The sequence below is a fragment of the Macrobrachium nipponense genome, chromosome 2 (genome assembly GCF_015104395.2).
Source record: "Macrobrachium nipponense isolate FS-2020 chromosome 2, ASM1510439v2, whole genome shotgun sequence".
In the NCBI taxonomy this organism is placed as follows: Eukaryota; Metazoa; Arthropoda; class Malacostraca; order Decapoda; family Palaemonidae; genus Macrobrachium; species Macrobrachium nipponense.
In genome coordinates, this window is record NC_087201.1 from 59503491 (window position 1) to 59526143 (window position 22653).

The 22653-nt window shown below is 35.9% G+C and overlaps 1 protein-coding gene across 2 annotated transcripts; it reads left to right on the forward strand.

Annotated features, from left to right (window-relative positions):
* Positions 1-1361: 1361 nt before the first annotated feature.
* On the forward strand, positions 1362-21053 carry LOC135220625 (phenoloxidase-activating factor 2-like). 2 transcript variants are annotated; one of them, XM_064257937.1, is made up of 9 exons: positions 1362-1431; positions 11256-11387; positions 13496-13644; positions 13901-14080; positions 16330-16454; positions 16807-17040; positions 18478-18679; positions 19597-19748; positions 20405-21053. In XM_064257937.1, the coding sequence occupies exons 2-9, from the start codon at positions 11267-11269 to the stop codon at positions 20409-20411; spliced, it is 1170 nt and encodes a 389-aa protein (XP_064114007.1). In that variant the 5' UTR covers positions 1362-1431; positions 11256-11266; the 3' UTR covers positions 20412-21053. The 2 variants fall into 2 exon arrangements, with proteins under 2 accessions (XP_064114007.1, XP_064114008.1); XM_064257938.1 differs by having other exon boundaries at positions 11266-11387.
* The last annotated feature ends 1600 nt before the right edge of the window (positions 21054-22653 follow it).

The following is a 22653-nucleotide window of genomic DNA, read 5'->3' on the forward strand; positions in this document are numbered from 1 at the left end:
AATAGTTTTCTATTACAGAAAACTAAAACGTAGAGTTATACCAAATTTTCTTTCTTTTCTGTCTTTAAGGTCGAATTTATTGAGGTCACTCGATAGCAGAGGGTCACAGACAAAAGGAACTGAAGACAATGAGAGGAAGTTGCATTAAAACACTGAACAATTAGAGGAGAAGAAATGAAACCTGAGCAAAGTTCGTGAATAAAGATAATGAACTGCTCATCATGAAAGTGCAAGGCTGTTAAATGAGTTCGAGAATAAGATGAGAATGGCTGCTTCAAAGACAGGTTGACAGGAGACGGGGGAGGCGAAGAATGGTGTAAAGCTGTTGGGAAATGTGATGAAGGGAAAGAGGAGAGATGGTAGGAAATAACATTCGGAATAACGGTGTTTTGATGTGAACGAAGACACAGGAAAGGACAATAATTATGCAGAGAACGTGATGGAAAAGTACGACTTGAAGTAGAGAGGAAAGGCACTGGAATATGTTAGAGAACAGAGTTCCAAAGAGGAAGGAGAAGCACAATAAACTCCTTTCGAGAACGAAGAAAATGCTGCTGGAATTAGGAAAAGAGGACTATGAAAAATGAGTAAAAAAAGAAAAAAAAAAGAGATAAAAAAGGCTTGGGAAAAAGCTTTAGGGGTTTGAAAAATGACGCCAGAGAATGAGTGAAGAAGTGAAATAATCTGCTAACGAGCAACAAATAGCAAGTAAAATTATTATTTAAATAATATTTGAATGAAGTCACACGAAATCGTATTTAAACCCACAGATATTACAGACAAATATTTTTCAGGTTGAGTGTGTGAGCCTATTGCAATTAAAATTTTCTTGTCCCCTCATGATCAGACTCCCGATGCATATTGCATGACTATTAATTAACTCCTTCTTCAGGCAATATGCCACCGTTATTTAACGGCGTCAGATAATTGTAATTAGATCTGCAAGATGGTATATCTCCATGTCTCGTGAATTTATGATGACTGTAGAATTGCGATAATATCTCGCCTTCTGGCCATCAGCAACAGATTCGCCTTAACGATTTTTCCACGCAACAAACGGAGGATAAACGTATTGACGTAACTTCGGAATTTTGATCACGTAACACGAAGAGCCAAAACTTGTAGCCATACCCGTTAAATCCTCATCACTTAACATTTTTCTCTGATATCACATCTTCCGTGGCAGCTAGACAGTCATTAGAATAAATTCTAATGAATTTCGTAAGATCAACGAAAATACGGGGCAAAGAAACCAAAATAGAAAAGAATAAAGAACAACAAGGCCGGCATTTAAAAAGGCGAACTGGCTACTCTGGCAGGACGCTACATAAGGTTGAGTTGGGCGAACACTCGGCATAGTAGATCGCAGTCGGGTCTTGGACCTCGTGCAACTGTCACCCTGTACTGTATTCAAGAAAACTTCAAGAAGAGGTACGTCTACCCCAGTTCAGATGATTGAGGTCCATAATCAGTACACGTGGGCTAAACGCATGTAATATTATATATGTATGCATATATATATATATACACACACACACACACACACACACACACACACACACATATATATATATATATATATATATATATATATATATATATATATATATGTGTGTGTGTGTGTGTGTGTGTGTGTGTATTATATATATATTATATACATACATATTATATCAGTCAAATTCAGATACGCTTTACTTGAACTGCCAGTCCATCCCATTCTAAGACTGATACCGTGGTGTTAGGCAGTGTTTTGTTTTGGGCTGGTGTTTATGAAATAGACGGCCATATTCACTTCCATTTACAAAAATCTGTTTGTTGTGCGTGCGTGCGTGTTTGTGTACTTGTGTGTATGTGAAGTGAGTGTGTGGATACGTGCTGCATGGATATTCATGAACGCGTGTTTCTGCATTGTAGCACACTGACACGCACCCGTAACCCGTAACTTCAAAGACATCAGTCAGTGGATGCTAGAATAATGCAGGATGAGAAAGACTCACTGCAGACATTAATTAAAACCTTTTACAGCATTGTGGTTTGTGGTGATGATGTGACGAAGTAATGAACGTGTGTTTCAGTGAATTTAGTCATCCAGAAAAGCTATGGATCTACTCATCATAAAGTAAAGGTGACGAAAAATTTGTGATGAAAATAACGAAAATATTTAAGGTGACCAATTGTGAAAGTATGAAATGAACAACTTATGAGATCACTGGAACCACGTCATTATAAAAAAAAAAAAATTGGAAAAACCTTAGGATGACTGGCAGCAGTGACCGTGACCTTCTGATTCGCGAAGAAATGAGAAGAAAAATGCCAAGGTAATGAGAAAGAATGAGTTTCACTCAGGGAATTACTAAGGTTAAAAGCAATTGGACCCATGAAATAGATCAAGGTGATGTAGAGAGAGAGAGGGAGAGGGAGAGAGAATGGGAGACATTGTATCTCAGCCTAAGGTTTCTCTGCCATCAATATTCTCTGGTCTGTCTCTCTCTGTCCCCTGCATCTGAATTAAGAATTGAGTGTCCATGTAAAAATGAAGCAGAAATGCGCACTGCATTTTCTAGCCTCGAAGATCTGCCTGATGAGCGCACGTCAGTCACCTCGTGGCTCAGTGTCCACGAAATTGATAACTGCATCTTACAAGGTCGAAATCTGAACCGCAGTGCTTTCCTGGTTGCGAACGAGAGACGAATATCAAAAGTGAGGCATTACTGTAATGTAATACGAAATGAGAACTTAAATACTTAATTCTTGCTTCGTGGTCATTTTGGCTTTATATATACTTTAGCTCAAGTTACGCAAGTTTGCAAAAACGTCTCTTTCTTCTTTAACTAAGATAGAGTGCGTAATTGCTGACAGTAATCATTATGACTATTACTATCATCAATTACGATCAACAGGACGTTTATTGAGGGAGATATCGAGTAATCACAAGATGAGAACAGTCTGGCGGAAAGAAATGGTCAGGCAGTTGCTGAGAGGACCCCAAAAAAGTTTCAGGTTCATGGAACTTAGACTCTCTCTCTCTCTCTCTCTCTCTCTCTCTGCGTTTATGTGTGTGTGGATTGTTTAGTATATATATTCGTACACTTTGCGTAAGATGTCTTTTACATAATTTTTTTTCGTAAGCTGTAAAAAATGCAAGACCTTTTTTCGTGATGTTCTTGATATTATATCATTAAAATATATGAAAGCTGCTGTTAAGTCTTGAAAAATAAAGTATTAGACTTATAGACGGAAGATTGTGCCGATGGACTCTTACACACAGTGGCGACAAATCGATCTTGAAAAAGCGGAAAATTCCACTTTCTGGAGGCAAATAGTATGATGACTCAGCAAAAACGGGTTTCGTATAGAGTTCATAATTACCGCATCATACCTATTGAATCGCGTAAGCTGAGGGACTTTGATTCAGGGAAAATTATATAAGAAGTGTCTACCATGAAATAATCATTAACTAAGCAAATTTTTGCCATTGATAATGATTTATCGAATGAAAACAATGTTCTATTATTTATATCCATGTGGGGGGGGGGGGGGGCGCACGTGGCTAGGTGCCACCCCGCCCTTAAATCCGCCACTGGATTCACAAGAACAATAGTCCTCACAAGAAAGTACGAGTGAGGTAGGAGAGTACGGACAAATCCCGCATATTACAGTGAATATGCAAGACAGATGTGCAGTCATTCGAATGTGCAGTCATTCGAAATTTGAAATTCCGTCTAAAATCAGAAATAGAAATGTAATCATAAAAACAGGTAACAGATAAGAGATGGTTATTCGTGATATTCCAACGCGTATATAGTAGAGGAGATCTTTAATTTGGATACTGGAATTCTTCTAACTGGAGATCTGGACGTTTATCTTATATATATATATATATATATATATATATATATATATATATATATAATTATTATATATATATATATATATATAATATATATATATATATATATATAATATATATATAATTGTATTTATATATATAATGTATATATATAATATATATAATATTATATATATAATATAGAGAGAGAGAGAGAGAGAGAGAGAGAGAGAGAGAGAGAGAGAGAGAGAAGCATAGATCATTCCAAGTAGGAGAAGGGCTAAATGGAAGTGGATTACAATCTATGCTGTACTTGACAGTATTGGAAGCAAGAAAAGGTGGTTGAGGACTGGAAGAAGACGGGCAATATACCCAGTGGTAGGAAGGAGCATTGCATTATTAAACTTGTGATTGGAAAGTGTTTGGAATATTTTTGGGAAAGAGTAAGAGGCGAACTTAACCAAAAGGAAGACTGGAGGGTGATGAGGATGACAGCAATGATTTCCCCAAATATGTACTGACATTTACTATGAATTTATTACTTATGTCTTTCAGTTACATTGACATTATTTAGTGATGAATATATTTTCAAACATTATGATACTATAATACTCTTGGCAACTATATCGTCGTTGTAATCCTAATCTTGTCTTTGTAGCTGGAATATTTTCTGGAAGAATATTAGGAAGACCTTAGATTAAAGGGAAGCAAATAAGTGGCCTTGGGCTAAATGTAACCTGGCATTTTCTTTTCGTGGATCACTTCAGTGAAACAATGGATATCGCAAAGGCCTCGGGATTAAAAAAAATCCAAAGGTGTTTAAAAAATACGGTTCTTTATTTGTAGGAATTTCACAGGCTTTCAGAAAAAACAGTTTTGCCATATTATTTCTTTTTAACTCTTGTGACCGGAGGCCTCATCTTATGCACACGAGAATGTCTTTTCTTTTATCTGTGTTACCGCATTAGGTTAACGTCATTAGCTACAAAGACTCGTTGTGCTGTACATACATGTGTAAATAGGTAAAGAGCACCTATAATTGTTTGTACATACCATTGCGTAAATATATCTCTTGTAGGTATACTCAACTTACATCATACTTTTACGTATACTTCATGTGGAAACGATTTCCACCTGCTTAAAGCAAATGATTTATTTCCGTTCTTAAATATCTGTAATTAAGTTATTGTTTGTTGTCAAACAAAGATGTTTTAACCTTGCCAGCACAGACGACAAGCTGGTGCATCATTTTTCCGTTGCTCCTAAAAACAATAGTGTCGTATTCCTGTTATTGTCATCATTTTAGGGAATCTCTATTGATCATATTTACTATCAGCTATTGCTTTTATTTATCAGCTATTGTATTTTTACTATCAGCTATTGCTGGAGCAGCATCCGTGTCCGTCCAAGGCCGTTTTTGTTTAGTCGGGGAAACTGAGGTTTGGCAGCGGCGGCAAAAGTTATGCCATGTCTCTTTGTTTTTGTGACAATAAATTAGGTTTGCAATGCAAATATTTTGAAGCCAAGTATGTTTCGATATTATCTTTAAATGCATATTTTTTTATATTTCACATGAACAAGTAAAACTTTTAATCTTAACAACGAAACTACGACGTGTGTGGTAACGCACGACTTCCTTACTTGCCCACTAGCGATCTTGAGAGTGCTTGAAAGACTATAGTCATCTAATTATTTTTAATAATTACCCCTTGCACTGGCGTAGGACAGTCCCCTGCACTCTTGAAACTCTCATACATTGAAATTATGGATTTTGTATGAGAATAAAATCCTATCTAATTCCAATTTCAGTAAGAGAGAGAGAGAGAGAGAGAGAGAGAGAGAGAGAGAGAGAGAGAGAGAGAGAGAGATGTGGGGGTTGTGGGGTATGGCTGTCTAAGAAGCAGCATTCAGTCGTGAGTCGTGATATGCACGCCGAGATGTCCCAACCGTCTGCATCTCGACTCCAATTATAGTCATGCAGAATGAAACCAGTTCACTGGTCAAATTTGCACATCAGTATTTGTTTTAATGCTATGAAACGTATTTTGTTTTCTCGCAAGGCTGCAGATAAGCATCACAATTTGAATTTGCAACAGTAGCTTCCATTGTCTGGTTTTTGACCCAAAGGCAACGTCTTCAGCAAGGTTCCAGCTATTATTAGCAGTTAAGCGACCTTGAAAGTCTTATCCTCAGTCACTGCAGGATCATGTTTAGAATGCTGGATAAGATCTGTCTTCCATTGCGACTGTTCTTGTAAGTTGACTGTTCTGTACATGTCGCCCTTTTTGCGAAACTCCCATAAACACGCTCCTCCTAGGATGATAAAAACTACAATTCAGAATTTCATAAAAAAAAAAAGATACAGTGGCATGCAACTGATCGTTCTGCCCCATCCCGGTTCTCTCTGTATCAGGTACAGAGCAGCAGGTCTTCATACTCTTAATAACATAATTTCCTCGTTAGCTTGGATGGTCAGAGGAATAATAATGAACATTTTTGTCTATATCTTATATTCGTTGTTATTTTCCTTATAATGCACGGTGAATTTCAGATGCTGTCCTATCTCCATGATCAAATATTTAACTAGTTTCGATAGTTATTTAATTATCCCTCTGGTTCGTTTCCAATGTTTTCTCTATTCCAAATGTTCTTCAGGAAAACAATGGAAGGAACGAACCGTTAAGTAATTCTACTGGCTGTTGTAAATGCGTATCATCGTATGCATAATAATGAACCTGTGCCAGTACCGTTGTCTCCTGTTTGTGGTCAAAACAAATGGCCTTGAGGATGTTCTTCTGTAAAATAAAGATAAAGGATATACTTCCCGTTACATTGTGGTACAAGTGGCGAAGGAATGGTAGAACGTCTCTTATCACTGAATTGTTAGACAACACCTCTTATTTAAGAAATGCATGGATCGAGCGTACACAAGTACAGACGCACATATCTACCAATGAATTTTTATTTTGCAACGCGTTGATAAACAATCGCTCACTTACTGTTTATCGTTTACTCCTGTTTTCCTTTTGATATGAGAATCCGTTGTATTCTGACTTAGCAGACAACAAAGAGGTGTCTCAAGCGCTAACACGACTCGTTCGGTTATTTAACTTATATAACCACCAGATCTTCCGGGTCCAGAGATTTCGATGCCACTACGTAGTGAGCCAAGGCTACTCGAGCCAACGGGCGATCATATCTTGTATGTAAGTAAATATGTAGAAAGAACATAACAAGAACAGATCTGATGCAATATCCATTAGTAAGGCTTAAGAGAGCTTTGGAAAGCGAATCTATGTAGTAACTTTGTGAAGTAGGTGGTGTTGAGAAACAACATGAAGGTCATTGACACGACAATTGTGTACGGTAAAATAAAGTTGATCCGTGGAAATACAACATTTTCAACAAGAGAAATTAGCTATGGTTCACCGAAGAGCCTAATAATAAAGGAAGACGGATTTTCTACGGTATTCCAATGCATACAAATTCTATCCCTTGAACTTTAAGATGCCACTCTCTTTCTTTCTCTTTTTTCTATCTTTCTCCTTTTCACATTGAATATTATACAGTAATGTTGTGGCTTGGGTTGCATGTTCATTCAACATGGTATAATAATGGGTTAGTCACTGATGTCTACTGACCCACTGAAAAACACGTCTAGCCTCTCGGGTTTTCCCGGGAATTCTGGCGGCTGGGTCCTGCAGTTTTTCTCCAGCTAACCCGGATTTTTAGCAGTAGAAATTTCGTACTTATGTTGGACTTAGGAGTTGGCATGCTCTGAGAGAGAGAGAGAGAGAGAGAGAGAGAGAGAGAGAGAGAGAGAGAGAGAGAGAGAGAGAGAGAGAGTAATTTTATAGGTTCAAACTTTTTGGACCCTCTTATTAATAATTGTTACCCCAATTCTTTTTTGCCACCTTGCATGTCTTGCAAACATTGCGGGTCATGTCTTGTGATGCCCGTAATATGAATGAGACTGTTGTTTATACCTGTCATTCCAGAAACTCAGCTCCACCTTATCTCTCTGTTGTATAACTGTAGCCTCGAAGGGAGATTTGCAACGTCACGTTCTGTGGCTATCCTCTGCCGGATCATCACTCTTTCGTTATGACTGGTTCCTCTCCGGTAATTTCTTCTGGCCTTTTCATCGCCGAATACCGATCTCTGCTCTTTGTTTGATTGTCACTGATATCCGAGTAGTGTCTCGGTTCAATGACTTTCACACTAACGTCAGCCCTCTCTCAATATTTAGTTGAGAGAAAAGTGTAGCTGAAGGAAAGTTTAAATATCCTCTGCTGATCTTTTACATAGTATGTTCAAGTATCAAGGACATTTTCGTTGCCACTACATTCTTCTTGCCTGGAATGTACCTGGCTGGCAGCTCCACCGAGTGAGCTATTAAGCTAACTTTGTAATGAAATTCCAGTAACTTTAATTTCATTTAAAAGTTAGCTTAATACTTACACAAATCTAGAAATATTTCTTTCATACTGAATTGCGTGAATGGTAAATATTTTGTCTTATTATTGATTAGTGAATATGTATACTTCTAAATTTTATGTTTAGATAAAAATCATACATTTACTGGCAAGAAGTTGAACAGCAATATATTTGTCTTTCGCTTGCGTTGTTTTTGTATCAGTATTGAGCCATTTCAAACCTTCAGCGATAAACCTTGGGTTAAGTCTCCGAAAAAAGGACTTTCTTAATGTTTCCAAAGAAGAGTCAGTGTTCATCAACACTGAAGTTTTGTTATTACGAATTTCATTGTTATTTAACTTCAAAACGCATTTCCATTATTATTATTATTCACGATAAACACATATTTCCATAAAACTAACTAAATGAACATGAATTGCTTCATAAATTTCCTAAGAATGGAATTCCAACATGTGAAAAAGTAGTAAAAAAAACGTTAGTAGAGAAAAATGTAGAATATTGCGGGTAAATTTATACATACTTAAAGAATAATCGAGGAAAGTAATACTGCTTTAGGAATTGAATATGAACATGAATTGAACTGAATGTGAGTTTAGGCCAAAGGCCAAATGCTGGGGCCTATGAGGTCATTCAGCGCTGAAACGGAAATTGACAGTAAATAGGTTTGAATGGTGTTACAGGAGGAAAACCTCGCAATTGCACTATGAATCAATTGTTAGGAGAGGGTGGAAAGGGAGATGGAAGAAAGAGAATATGAATGAAGGTACAGTAAAAGAAATGAAAAAGGTGGTAGCTAGGGGCCGAAGGGACGCTGCAAAGAACCTTAAGTAATGCCTACAGTGTACCGAAAGAGGTGCACTGACGGCACTGCCTCCTACAGGGTACTACTTTAGGCAATTGTAAGTGGCATTTCCAACCAGTTTTGCAGGTTGTCTAAAACTTAAGAGCGTCCAAAACCGAAGCAATGCCAGGAAAACTGTCCTACAGTTTTGCAGTGAGGGAATAAAATTTCCGTCGATCTTGGCAATGTGGAATCATGGTCCCTCTGCAGAATGGGAGATTTGGATGCTTACATGAGCAGCAGCACCTCGCGTGTCCAGGGACACAAGTGCTCAAGGTGGCTTGGCTGTGGAGGTCCTTTACTGAAACATGACTAAGGACAAATAGTATAAGACTTGTATAAATATGGACAATTACTCACTCAGTATGTATCAATATACACGTATATATACAGCTTTTGCCCTATACATATATTACATATATATATATATATATATATATATATATATATTTTTTTTTTTCTCGTTTCGAGGGCGTTAACAGAAGGGTAGCGACTTTTAGCTAATCTTTAGTGTGATTGCTGGCCTCATTAATTTTCTTGAGTCCTAACTGACCACAGTACCTATCATATCTATCTATCTATCTATTATCTATCTATCGGATCTATCTATCTATCTATCTATATATATATATATATATATATATATATATATATATATATATATATATATATATATATATATATATATATATACACACACACACAAATAAATAAATATATGTATGTATGAATGTATGTATATTTTACGCACACAAACACACATATATACATATATATAATTAGAGGGAGATTTCGTAACATATAACAAACTAAAAAGGATGTAAATTTTCCATGTGCTCAAGGTCAGTCAAGTATCTCATAAAAACATCATGTTTGTGCTTTTTCTTCCTCCTTTTTTTCTTTTTTTAATTGTCTTGCCGCAAACTGCGCACTATTCGATCTAAAGACGTCGTGCGGGAGACGTGGTGTGTATTTACTTGTAAAGAAATCTCCCGAGGCTCTAGTAACAGGCTTAGAAACTTGTACGCAAAGAGAATTCTAATCACACTTTCTTCCGGACTGCAACGCCCCTCTTAGGGAACACTGTTCTAAATCTACTGTTTCGTGTTAATGACGTATTTGTTCCTTTGCAATTAAAGAACGCTGCGCCTTTGTTACTGCAAGCATGCAAGTGTGCCCAGCGTTCCAAATAAAGAGTTGGGGTGTTGTATGATCACAGAGGCCGCATACCAATAGATTTTATATTTATTTTTTATTTATTTTTGATACAATTATTTTTTATCTACTTTTGATAGAATTATCGATCTGGACATAAATTTACAGCCCTGATAGGAGTCAAAAGTCTTTAATATTTTACAAATTAATGCATATCTCTTGGTTCTTTCCAGCATCTACACATTTTTCTTTTTCCATATTTGCTTCAGAATTTTGTGCTAGAGGAAAACTTCTCTTCCCTTAAAATGCGAACGTTCACATACATACACACCCACATGTATTTGTATATATATACTCATATATATATATTATAATATTAATATAATATTATCTATCTTATATATATATATACATATATACATATATATACATCATATACATATACATATACATATACATATACATATTCATATCATATACATTATACATATACATGTGATATACATTATTATATCTACATACATCTACATAATTAGATAATATAATATATATATATATCTATATATATATATATAAATATAATACATTTATATATATATATAAATATAAATATAATATATATATATATATATATATATAATATATATATATAGTATATATATATTATATATATATATATTATATACTACCATACATTACATACGAGTTTGTGTAAAAAACAGATAATCTTGCACAAAAGCTCACACTTGATACTTGAGATAAAACGGATAAATGAATAATGTTTAAGGAGACAGCTCATATCAAACTGTGCAGTCATTACGAAAAACTCAGTCTCTAACATAAAGGCACCAATTCTTTCCTTTAAAAGGCAATTTTGCACAATTTTTTGTTACAGTATTCTGATCCCTGGGCCTTCCTTTCTTTTACAATATAGTTGGATTCTGTATCGGATGCAGATTTGAATGGATGAAATATATATTTTTGTTTATCCAGTGCATTGCAGGATGTTGGTCTTCGCCTTGGTAATCCTTATGACGTCAGTCGAAGTGCGTTGTCAATCAGATACTCGCCTGGGACTCATCTCTTCACAGCTTGGAGTACCGCCGGTCCCTGGGAGTCCGTTTAGTAAGTTCATTTTCCTTTTTCTTTCCTTAACTTTCCATTCCTTAATACTTGATCATTTCTATTTGGAACCTTTCTGCTCTCGTACAACCAGAGTTCGGTAAGTTTGCACAGGACTAGCATAACATGTCGAAGAGGTATACTGATTAGTATTAGTTTCTCAAGTACATAAGTTTTGGATTAAATTAACTTTATGTGCATGCGATGTGAGTATTCATGCTTTTTATAGAAGTCTGCGTATGTATGTTTGTTTGGTATTTTAACGTTGCGTGGAACCAGTGATTATTCAGCAACTGAACCAACGGCTTTACGTGAGAATTCTGCCTATGTTAAGGTGAGAAATAAATATGAGAGAAATATATATACATATACATACCTGCATTTATATATATATATATATATATATATATATATATATATATATATATATATATATATATATATGTGTGTGTGTGTGTGTGTGTGTTGTATATATATATATATATATAGATATATATTATATATATATATATATATTATATATATATCATATATGTTTTTAATTACATTAGATTATTAAAGGGGAGAATGTATATGGAAACAGTGAAAACCCATTAGAATTTATAGTAGTTTTAATAACAATTAGTAAGCACCTAGGTATTCAAACCACCGAAACAGAACTTAAAACACAAGTTACGGACGAATTACATAAAAGCAACGACCCGCCGTACTGCGGCTTACAGCACAATACTCCAAGCTTTACAGCGACTCTTACATTAGATTCATATAAACCTTTACATAAATCTTGAGGCAACCACATTTACATCGCACAAGAAAACCTCTTAATCGCTAAACAATGCATTACCAAATTTTCTTTAGGAAATTTAAAACACTTTCACTTGTTTGCTGCGACCCTATGAAAGTCATCGTGTTTGGTCTTTATATGCCAGAGACCTGCTAGAAATACATGGACCCAATGATACCTTTTTTCACACAATCCTTGGGGACTGCCTCCTACGTCAAGCGCTTCTGCCTTCTGTTGCCTAATGTTACATTTCCTATGCCCTAGAATATTTAATATCTCAACCTTTTATTTTTTAATGTAATAAAACACATTCCTTTACATCTCCCCCCACTTTTTTTCCCCCGCGGCTCTCTCCAGTCCATGCTGAATCTCCACTTGTACGGTCTTACAGTAGCCACTTCACCATTCAGCTATTATCGGATACTGCCACGTCGTTGGTAACAGGCACTATCCTTTAAATATAAAAGGTTGATAAGTCAAGAGCGCTGAGCAGAATCTGCAATAAAATTTTCTTGCCTGCAATATGGTGAATATTAAGACAGAATGGTTGCAAAAATAAAGGCCACCTTGACATTCTCTTATGTTTACATTTGTTAATAAAGGTTTAATGGGTTATCAGTATATACGTCAATATCAAAATCACTGAAGCAAGTATACCTCAAAAGTGCATTAAACCCAAAATGAAACTTAGTGCTTCTTTTTCAACAATACTATAATTTAACTGGTGGCTATTATATTCTTTGAAAATTAAGATACAGGGTGTAAAATACAGTATGTTTCTGTAATGATATACTGCCAGTTCCTACTTCACTGAAGTCAACCTGTAACTTGAATGGTAGATTAAAATCTGGGGATTTCAGCACTGCCTTCGAAATTAACATTAGCTTGAGTTTATTAAAGGAATCGCCACATTCCTTTGACCAAACAAACTTTACATCCTTTTTCAGCAACTTTGTTAATGGGTAGGCTACATCTGAAAAGTTCTTGCAAAACTCTCTGCAAAAGTTTCATCACTCCACGTTTAGATGTAGGGAGGGCCAACATTTTTACGACCTCAATATGACAATTAACAGGATTCACTTGGCCACTTTTCACTTAGCTACTTCGTATTTCATGTCCTAAATACTGAACCAAGTTTTTCCAATTCACGTTTTGCAGGTTAACCGGAACATAGTAAACTTTTAAGAATTATTTTTTATGTGATCTTCACAGGTCTCTCCAGTATTATAATGTCATCTAAATATATACACAGATCGTTTAAGATGAACTTCATCTGACGTTGGAATGTAAGAGGTGCATTAATAAATCCCATTGCTTTACTTTGCAGCTGGCACTCCGAGACCTAACAACCAGCCAAGTGGTTGCTTTTGCCTTCCCAGCAACCAGGTGTGTCCTGGCAATCCTGGCAGTCCAGGACCAGGGGTTCCAAACACCTCTGGGGCTGGGGTTTTTGACGTCAGAATCGTCAACAGGAGGGTGAGTCATTGTTGTATTTTGCCTGCGCTGTAAAATTATGTGAACAATTTGATATGAGTTATTTGAATCTCACTGAGGAAAAGACCCACCCTCACCGTCGTAGCCGAGAGGGCAATCGTTTTTATTGCTTTTTTTGGCTGAAATGTATATATAGAATCTACTGGTCACTTTTTGCGAAATACGTATGCAATTGTTTGTGTGTATGTGTGGACATATGTCTATTTGTTATATATGTATACATTATTCTTTGTCACAGCCGCAACCTTGCAACGAACCCGGTAGTAAGGTGTGCTGTCTTGGAAATGCGAATCCTTCCGGAAACTTCATAACTAATCCTCCAGTCAGACCGAATCCAGTGATACCAAATCCTCATCAGATTGGAAAGACTTGTGGGGTGCAAAATCCAATCCCCTACAGGCAGGCACAGTACTCAGAGGTAAGCATGAACAAATGGTTAGTACATCGTGGCCATCACGTATAAATACATTTTGTCTATCTATCCACTCATATATGACAAGCTAACGATACAAGTAGTTAATAAAGTCATATATCTAGCTATCTGCTTTATAGCAGAATAACGTAATTGGTTAATATGATCATCTCTGTTTACTTATAAAATAACAGTATGCAGTTATTGAACGAGGCATAAAATGGCCCATCGAAAAATAAATAAATACATTAATGATATAACTTGATGTATAAAGCTGCAGCTAACCTCGAAACTTCAGAGCAGGAGGAGTTCATGAAGAGAAATGAAAGCAAATATGTATATGTTATTACTGATTCACCTTTTTTTTCATTGAGAATTGCGTAGTATGAACGAACCGCCAACCCCCTCACACAAATTGGAATTGATTTTCATTTACAGATTTAAAATCTTCGAAAAAATAAAAAAAAAACTTGTGTTGCAATTTTTTTTTTTTGAGAAACGCCGCCCTGCCCTGTAATGAAAAATTGTAGGTTGAACTTATTGAAGTGTGCATTTTACATTCTTGAAGTATGACGCTTAAAAGTTACCTGATTAAATAAGATTAAGTTACTCGAAATGCATAGTGCTTTACTGAATTTGCATAATTAATCATGTTCGCATTATGATACGTGATCAAAGGATCACGTATCATAATGCGATCATCACATTACACATATTATTAAAATTTTAGCAGAATGGTGGTTGACATAAAAGAATAAAATTACCATTACGCCTTCATCTTAATATGTTGATTTTCAAGCTCAAGGTTAAGAAAATAAAGCACATCACCTCCATGATTGAGAACTGCATCCGGTCTCTGCTTTCAGGCAGGATGCGATGTCTCCTCTCCAATCATCAAATTTGAACGAAAACCGGCCAAGGCCACTTGCAAGCACAACCACTAAACGCAAAATAAACTCTGAAAAGATGACCGTGAGAGAATTCTCTCAGTTCTTTCGTGAGCTGCAAAGATTTTTCTTTCATAAATATGTAGAAGAGCCGTTCAGAAATTATTAATATTATATTATATTATTATTTCAGTAGATGAAACCTATTCACACGAAACAAGCACACAGGGGCTATTGACTTGAAATTCAAGCTTCCAAAAAATGTTGGTTTTAACCTCCCACTGCAGACCCCACACTGCACCAGTAACTGATCATGATACAGAGCCAGTGATTTTTCATCGGACTGTGGAAGACGCAAACCCGCGACACCTGAGTGGCATTTCTTGACACTAACCACTATAGCAGACCAGTAAATGCAGATAATTACTTGAGGTTAATTGCTAGATGATGATTTCAATATGACGAAGTGATTAAAAATGTCCGGGATGCCATAGAGTGACGCTCTTGATCGGCATTAACCTTTTTCGCTGCCTTTCTATGAATATGCACACGATATATGGGAACATTTACCTCACAGCATTCTGAGGTTATGGTCTTAATCTGAAAAATGTCACAATTTCGCCAAATATTCAGCAGGTAAGGTTAACTTTCGGTCGAGATAGAGGGTTAACTAAAAGCTTTAGATACGGGCAATGTCTGCTTCCTTTGTTGTAGATGTATAGATATGTTTTCATGACCATTTTTCTTTTATGCTAGCGTCACTGAAATTAATCTGCTGAATTTACGTAATTATGTTTTATTTTCCTTTGTAACTGTTACAATTTCATATGGTGATAAATCTCTCTACCCCACACTCCACTTGTGACCATCCTTAGAACCATATTTGGCTCGGGTTCGACACCCTTCCCCCCACCTTAGTCAGCACATTCTTGTGGCATAGCTTAACAAACTCCTCCGGTCAATTTAATGATTTTGCTCCGGGGCTAAACTGCCACTTTCGAAACTTTCTCGAAGAACCGATAATCATTTAATAAGGGATCCTTTTGGCAATCATACCTACACAGTTGAGCTAAAACTACTTCAAACCAAACATTTTATTATTCTATCATCTTCTCTGTTTTTTTAATAGAGGGCCTACCAGAACAGTTTATTAGAAAACATTAAAGATTTTTAGGATAGGAAACTTATCAAGAAAAGAACCAATTAAAAAAAAAAAAGAAAACTTAGAGGAATAGACATTAAGATTTGTCTACCTGCAAAATACACAGATATTCTTCATTTTGTCCAGACAATTCCACATGCATTCAAGTGAAAAAATTCATTAATCATGTAAAAATCCATGAAGTATTTTTTTCTTTGTAAACATAGGCTGACTTCGGAGAGTACCCCTGGACGGCCGTTATCCTGGATTTCCAGAACAGATATTTGGGAGGAGGGGTACTTATAGCCCCCGACTGGGTCCTGACAGCTGCCCACAAGATCACCACTTATAAGTAAGTACTAAACTGGGTGTACGAAAAGACTGCCACCAAAGTAGAAAATATAGATAAACTAAATCTCCATCGGTTTCAGCTTTTGGATGCCCAGTAGTTCGTATTGAGAATCAAAGTTTTAAATACATATAGAATCATCTTTTTTTTTTCCTGTAAAAGGCCGTTCATGATATTTTCAAGTTGAAAAGATTTTAGTTTCATTTTCTTATGACAAGGCTAAGCTCTGCAGTTACGAGGCTTGAGTGTACAGATCCATTTTCATCTTTCATCTTTGAAGGGCAATTTTCCTGTAAATAGCTTAATCATATTAAATCGCATACCCTTTCTTTTCCTCAATCCCAACATTACTCAGCAACATCAAAGTGAGACTCGGCGAACTGGACGTGAAGAGTCCGCAGGACCACCCCCAGTACCCCCACTTGGAGGTCATAGTCGACCGAGTCATCACCCACCCGAACTTCAACAGCCAGAACCTGGCTAATGACATCGGTCTTCTCCACTTGTCGCGACCCGTTGACTTGGGGAAGTACCCACACATTGGCACTGCTTGCCTTCCAGAGCAGGGCCAGCTATTCTATGGTCAGAGGTAAGAATGTTTAAGTAACGGCAGCGAAATGTAGAGTAAACATTCAAGAAAGGTGGGATCTTTCTTAGTTTGTGACCCTCAGAAAAGTTCGTTATCTAAGAGCAATATTTCTTTGGGGTCATTATCTTTATGGTATTTACTGCCTTTTGTTTATGTTTTTACTGTCATCCCCAAAAGGGTTGAACGAAACACGCCCCAAAGGTGGATACGTACCGGGTTAAAACCCTTGGGGGTCACAATCCAGGAAAAATCCGAAAAGCCGGAAAAAGTATGATGTTAAATGAAAAAAAAGAATCGATGAAATATAACAAACTGAGATGAAGTCTGGTTTTGTAACGATACACTTCCAGCTTAAACAAGGATGGGACGGCTGTGATGGTTTCTTTTCCATACTTCTGCTTGCTTTTAAGATAGTCTCGCGAAAGTATAGAAAACCATTCTTATCAAATTTTTTGCAGAGAAGCCAAACAAAGGTAGTATGACTTATACCAAAGGAGGAGGGTACCTCATTTTCTTCCTCCTCATCTTTTCTCCGTCCACTTCAATTTACATTTTTTCCTTCTCCAGGGTTCTCTTCTTATCCTACTGTACTGTTTAATGGCTAAGCAGTAACTTCAAAACTATAAATAATATAGTCTAAAATAACAGAAAAAATAATAGTCTAAAATAAAGATTGTCCCTAAAAGTCTTAAGATTTAGTTAATTACTAGAGGAAAATAACTGACGTACATAATCAGGTTTATATAATGGAACACAGTGTTATAAACAACGTTATGGTCCTGATTTATCATTGAAACATTATTTTAAAAATGCCATACGTTCATGAGCTTGTATTTTAAGCAGAACTATGAAGGGCCCATGATTTAGTTTTTATTATGATAAAATGGAAAAATGGGATTATCGGTAGGTTCTACTATTAGCCATCGGGTATCTTTATTATTAATTGTCTGTAAAAGAAAACAATTGAGATAGCTTTGTCTGTACGTTTGCACTTTTTCTGTCCGCCCTCAGATCTTAAAGACTACTGAGTCTAAAGGGCTGCAAATTGGTATGTTGATCGTTCACCACCAAATCATCGAACACACCAAATTACAGCCCTTTATCCTCAGTAGTTTGTATTTAATTTAAGGTTAAAGTTAGACATGATCGTGCGTCTGGCAACGCTATAGAAAGGCCAGCACCTGGCCGTAGCTGAAAGTTTCATTGACCGCGGCTCATACAGCATTATACACTGTACAGAAACTTGTTTTAGTTATTTATTTTTTTGGGGGGCTAGACGACAAGAGCAAAATTACCAGTTAAGGGAATAGTTACCAACAGAGGATAGGACTGAATGATTCACTAACCTCTGTCTTAAACAATGGTGACCCCTCTCAGCTTAAAACATGACTATACCCAAATACTGTCGTCACTCTCAAAACTTGGATCTATTTCCAGCTGCTGGGTAACGGGATGGGGTAAAGACGCATTCGAGGATACCGGTTCCTTCCAAAATGTGCTAAAGGAGGTCGACGTGCCCATGGTTGATCCTTTCGTCTGTGAGGATAGACTACGAAGGTCTCGTCTCGGGCCCGGCTTCGTCCTGGATCAAAAGAGCTTTGTCTGCGCCGGAGGTATCGAAGGGAAAGACGCCTGTACTGTAAGTTGAACCAGATTAGCCTTTCTATTGTTTTTTTTCTGTTAATTGGAGAATCTTTTTCTTGTTTTATTTTGCGGTAAGGTGGTTAAAAATACCATTTAACTGATATGCTGCGGTCCTACATTTTTTTTATTTCATTGCTTCTCATGCAGGATGAAATAGCAACTCTTAACTGCATGTAGATATTGAAGATATGCTAGGATCTTTTGTTTTTCCCAAGTTTTACATGTTTACAAATGTTAGGAAGTGTAAGCTTTTTCCTGAATGTTGTTTCCTGGATGATGTTAAAATCTTAAGGGCCTTTTCATCTCCACAGTGTTTCAACAACAATTGTAGGCAGGTAATGAAAGGTATCTTAAATACATTAAATTGTGTTTCGGTACTGGTGATCTAATGATGCTGTGAACCTCGCTTGTTTCTTGCGTTATTTGAGTGTGACGATGGAATTTCTTTTATTTATGCAAAATTGTCTGCTAAGAGACAGTTTGCTTTCACTAGCCTTTCTCTGGCGAAAGTACTTAATTCGTACCATCATTCTCACTGAGGAACTCCACTTTAAATGTCTAATTAGTAATAGTCAATGGTAATTTTCTCACTCCCATCGTCAAAATAGTTGTACACATTGTTACATTAAGCAATACTGCTCATTTAAGAATGCAGCATAGTAATATCAGTTGGATCGGCCTGTTGCTATTCGGGATAGTTACACAAATACCTTGAGGATGTATAGAAAAACTGACTATTTTTTAGTAATCATGTCTTATAGTTTAACTTTTATGTTACGATTTTATTTCATTGCTTTATTTTGCCTTGGCTTGGTGTTTAACAGTGGTCGCATACGTAATTATGTCGTCCATTCAAATCCGGATTATTATTATTATTATTATAATTATTATTATTGTTGTTGTTGTTAACAGGGCGATGGGGGAGCGCCTTTGGTGTGTCTGTCTAACAGAGGCTGGACCGTCAGTGGTTTAGTAGCCTGGGGCATTGGTTGTGCTAGTAATGATATGCCCGGTGTTTACGTCAACGTGGCTAATTACGTCAACTACATTCGCCAGTACGTCAGGTATGGAAAATCGGAAAATCTAAGATGAGGTGGAATGTGCCTCATAAGATTCTCTACATGTATGTGATTGTATTAAGGAGTTTTGCGCATGAAAAGAGAGAGAGAGAGAGAGAGAGAGAGAGAGAGAGAGAGAGAGAGAGAGAGAGAGAGTTACAAGGACTTACACGGATTAGGATGTCTGAAAGTCTTATTAGTCCATCCAAGGAGAGAGAGAGAGAGAGAGAGAGAGAGAGAGAGAGAGAGAGAGAGTACCAAAAATGGTAAAGGGCCATGAAACAAATATGAAATAGGAGATATTATGAATTATTAAGCAAAATACAATTGTGAATGATGAAGAATACAATAATCTTAACTGGTCAGATAATATTCAGAACTTGGTTCATGTGGCACTTTCCTTACTGATTTTTGTTGATTACAAAAATATTTAGAACGGTTCTAAAAAAAAAAAAAAAAAAAAGGGAGGTCAACAAATATTATTCAAATTCTATGAGTTTATTATACATGTGTTATTATTTTTGTGGGTTACTTTCGTAATTTGTTTAAAGAAGAATCGATGAACGCAAATGCTACAACGGCCTGACTCTCTCTCTCTCGTTGCTGTTAAAAACGCTGTCCCTTTTGAGTGGAATAATGCTAACTAATATTTCTATTTGCAGGGTCTAGCAGCGGAGTAACTCCACAGCCGCTCAGCCGGAAACTAAAAAATTCAACACAACACTCAGATATCTTGTCCTTCAGATAAGCAGGACACATTACTTGTGCCTACTTCCACGTGTGTGAAGTTTCAAGGCAAACAGATATTATAGACTCCACTATAGTATCTTTGTTTCAAGGTGAACGAGCGGTTAATGAAAAAAAAAAAGGTTTCTACGCGAGTACACAAATCTACTATGCTGAGCTGGTGCTCTTACGTCATCTACGGAAGTTTCACCACACCCATAAACTCCCCATTCTTATAGATTTCTTATAGATGGCTTAGTTATGGCATAGATGTTTGATGTTTGTCATACTATAATCTTCGTTGAAAAAATTGTATTTCGCTATTTTTCTCTCCTTGCATGAAAGGCAAAACGTATGTCTCGTGTACAGTAATTGGATAGATCTATAGTGCCCAGTGCCATCTATCAGTTAGAATTGCAAGTTTATTCAGACGCTCCGAAAATTATGAAAGATCAGCCGTGTTTTCAGTGCTTATAATTTTGCAAAGAACTGCTTGAAAACGTTCAACATCGAAATTTATATTTAAGTTACTTATTTAGTGACTGATCATAAAACAAAAAAAGAATGTAAGATGAGGTGATTTGTGAATATTATATATATAGATATATATATCTATATATATATATATATAATATAATATATTATGTATGTATGTATGTATGTTATCTGTATGTTTAGTATGTATGTATGTATGTATGTATTATGTATGTATGTATACATTGTTTTACAAAAATAATTTATCAAATACACACTTAACATCAGTAATATTTATCCATAGCAAATCCCGTTTCGTAAGAACATCGACTCCTTCATTTAGCAAGAGTGATCAAAAACAGAAATACTTTTTCACCTGTGTAACTGAACGTTTGTCAGTCTTTGTACTTTATTTATTTATTTATTTACCCTACATATACTATAAGTTTTTCTATGAGCAACGAAGCCTCTAATACGTTCTCTGTCACCAAGCAACTGAAGTAGCTATGGTACTATATTTTAATAGGATATCTTGTGCAAACAATAAGAGAGTTATGTGATGATGAAAGTGATGGGTGCATTCTGCAAAATGCGTTACTTTTGTAGTTGTATCGAGAATTAAAAACATTGTTGTTAACTACTTTTTGTAAGGTACAGGTTAATAAACGTCTCTTAAAAGGATATTTGAATTTCATTGGACACAAAAAGATGATTTGTTTTAGCTATCCATAGAAATTTTTTAAATCCTATTCATAAAGGGTTAAATAAAAGTCCAAGCAAAAATTATGCATGACATGGCTAACTCTTAAGTTTATGGTGCGCTGTGCGCTTCTGATACCAAATATGGATCTATGATACGATATCATCACTAGGCATCTGCAGTAGGATGAAGACAGCAAATAAGAAATGATCGAGTCTTTGGTTTCATCTCTGTATAGAGTTTAATGTCATGCATATGGTCAAGATAGGCCTGTACCCAGAGTTTTTTATCTTTTATGGGGTGGCGGTTCTTTTTTCCCAAAGCTGAACCTTTTCTTCTATCAATGTAACTGCATAAATAGGTATATACAAGATGCAATACTTGAAAATGTTATTTTAGTTATATTAATAAGAAAAATTGGGTATGCAGTCTATGCCCGATTAGATGTTATTCAAAGTACTGACTTTGGTTAACAGAAATTTACTATTATCACTCTTGTATTTCCTAGTACTAGAGTAATGTTAATGGTTAGTAACAAAATTAATAAAAAAAGACTTGCCAAACAAAAAAAAGATTGTTATATATTACTTTGTAAGTACAGTTCAATGAAAAGGATAGTCACAGAAGATATATATATATATATATATATATATATATATATATATATATATATATATATATATATATATATATATATATATTTACGTATACAAATTTTGCATTCTTGGTAATCTGTTAATGGGTCCCCATACGTTACCTAGTCACTTATTAAAAAGGTGTTCCGTAGTTAAATCTAAACATGGTGTATATATTATATCACTATGTATAATCGTAGGCCAGGTAAATATGAAATCCGATAGTCAAAAGCATTTGAACCATTAAATATTATTGCTGACCATGTCCTGTACAATTTATTGTATACATCAAATAATCCAGTAATAAACAAGCAATTGATTCTTTACTAATCTATAATTATTGACGCCTTTTTTATTCCCATTTAACGCAGATAAC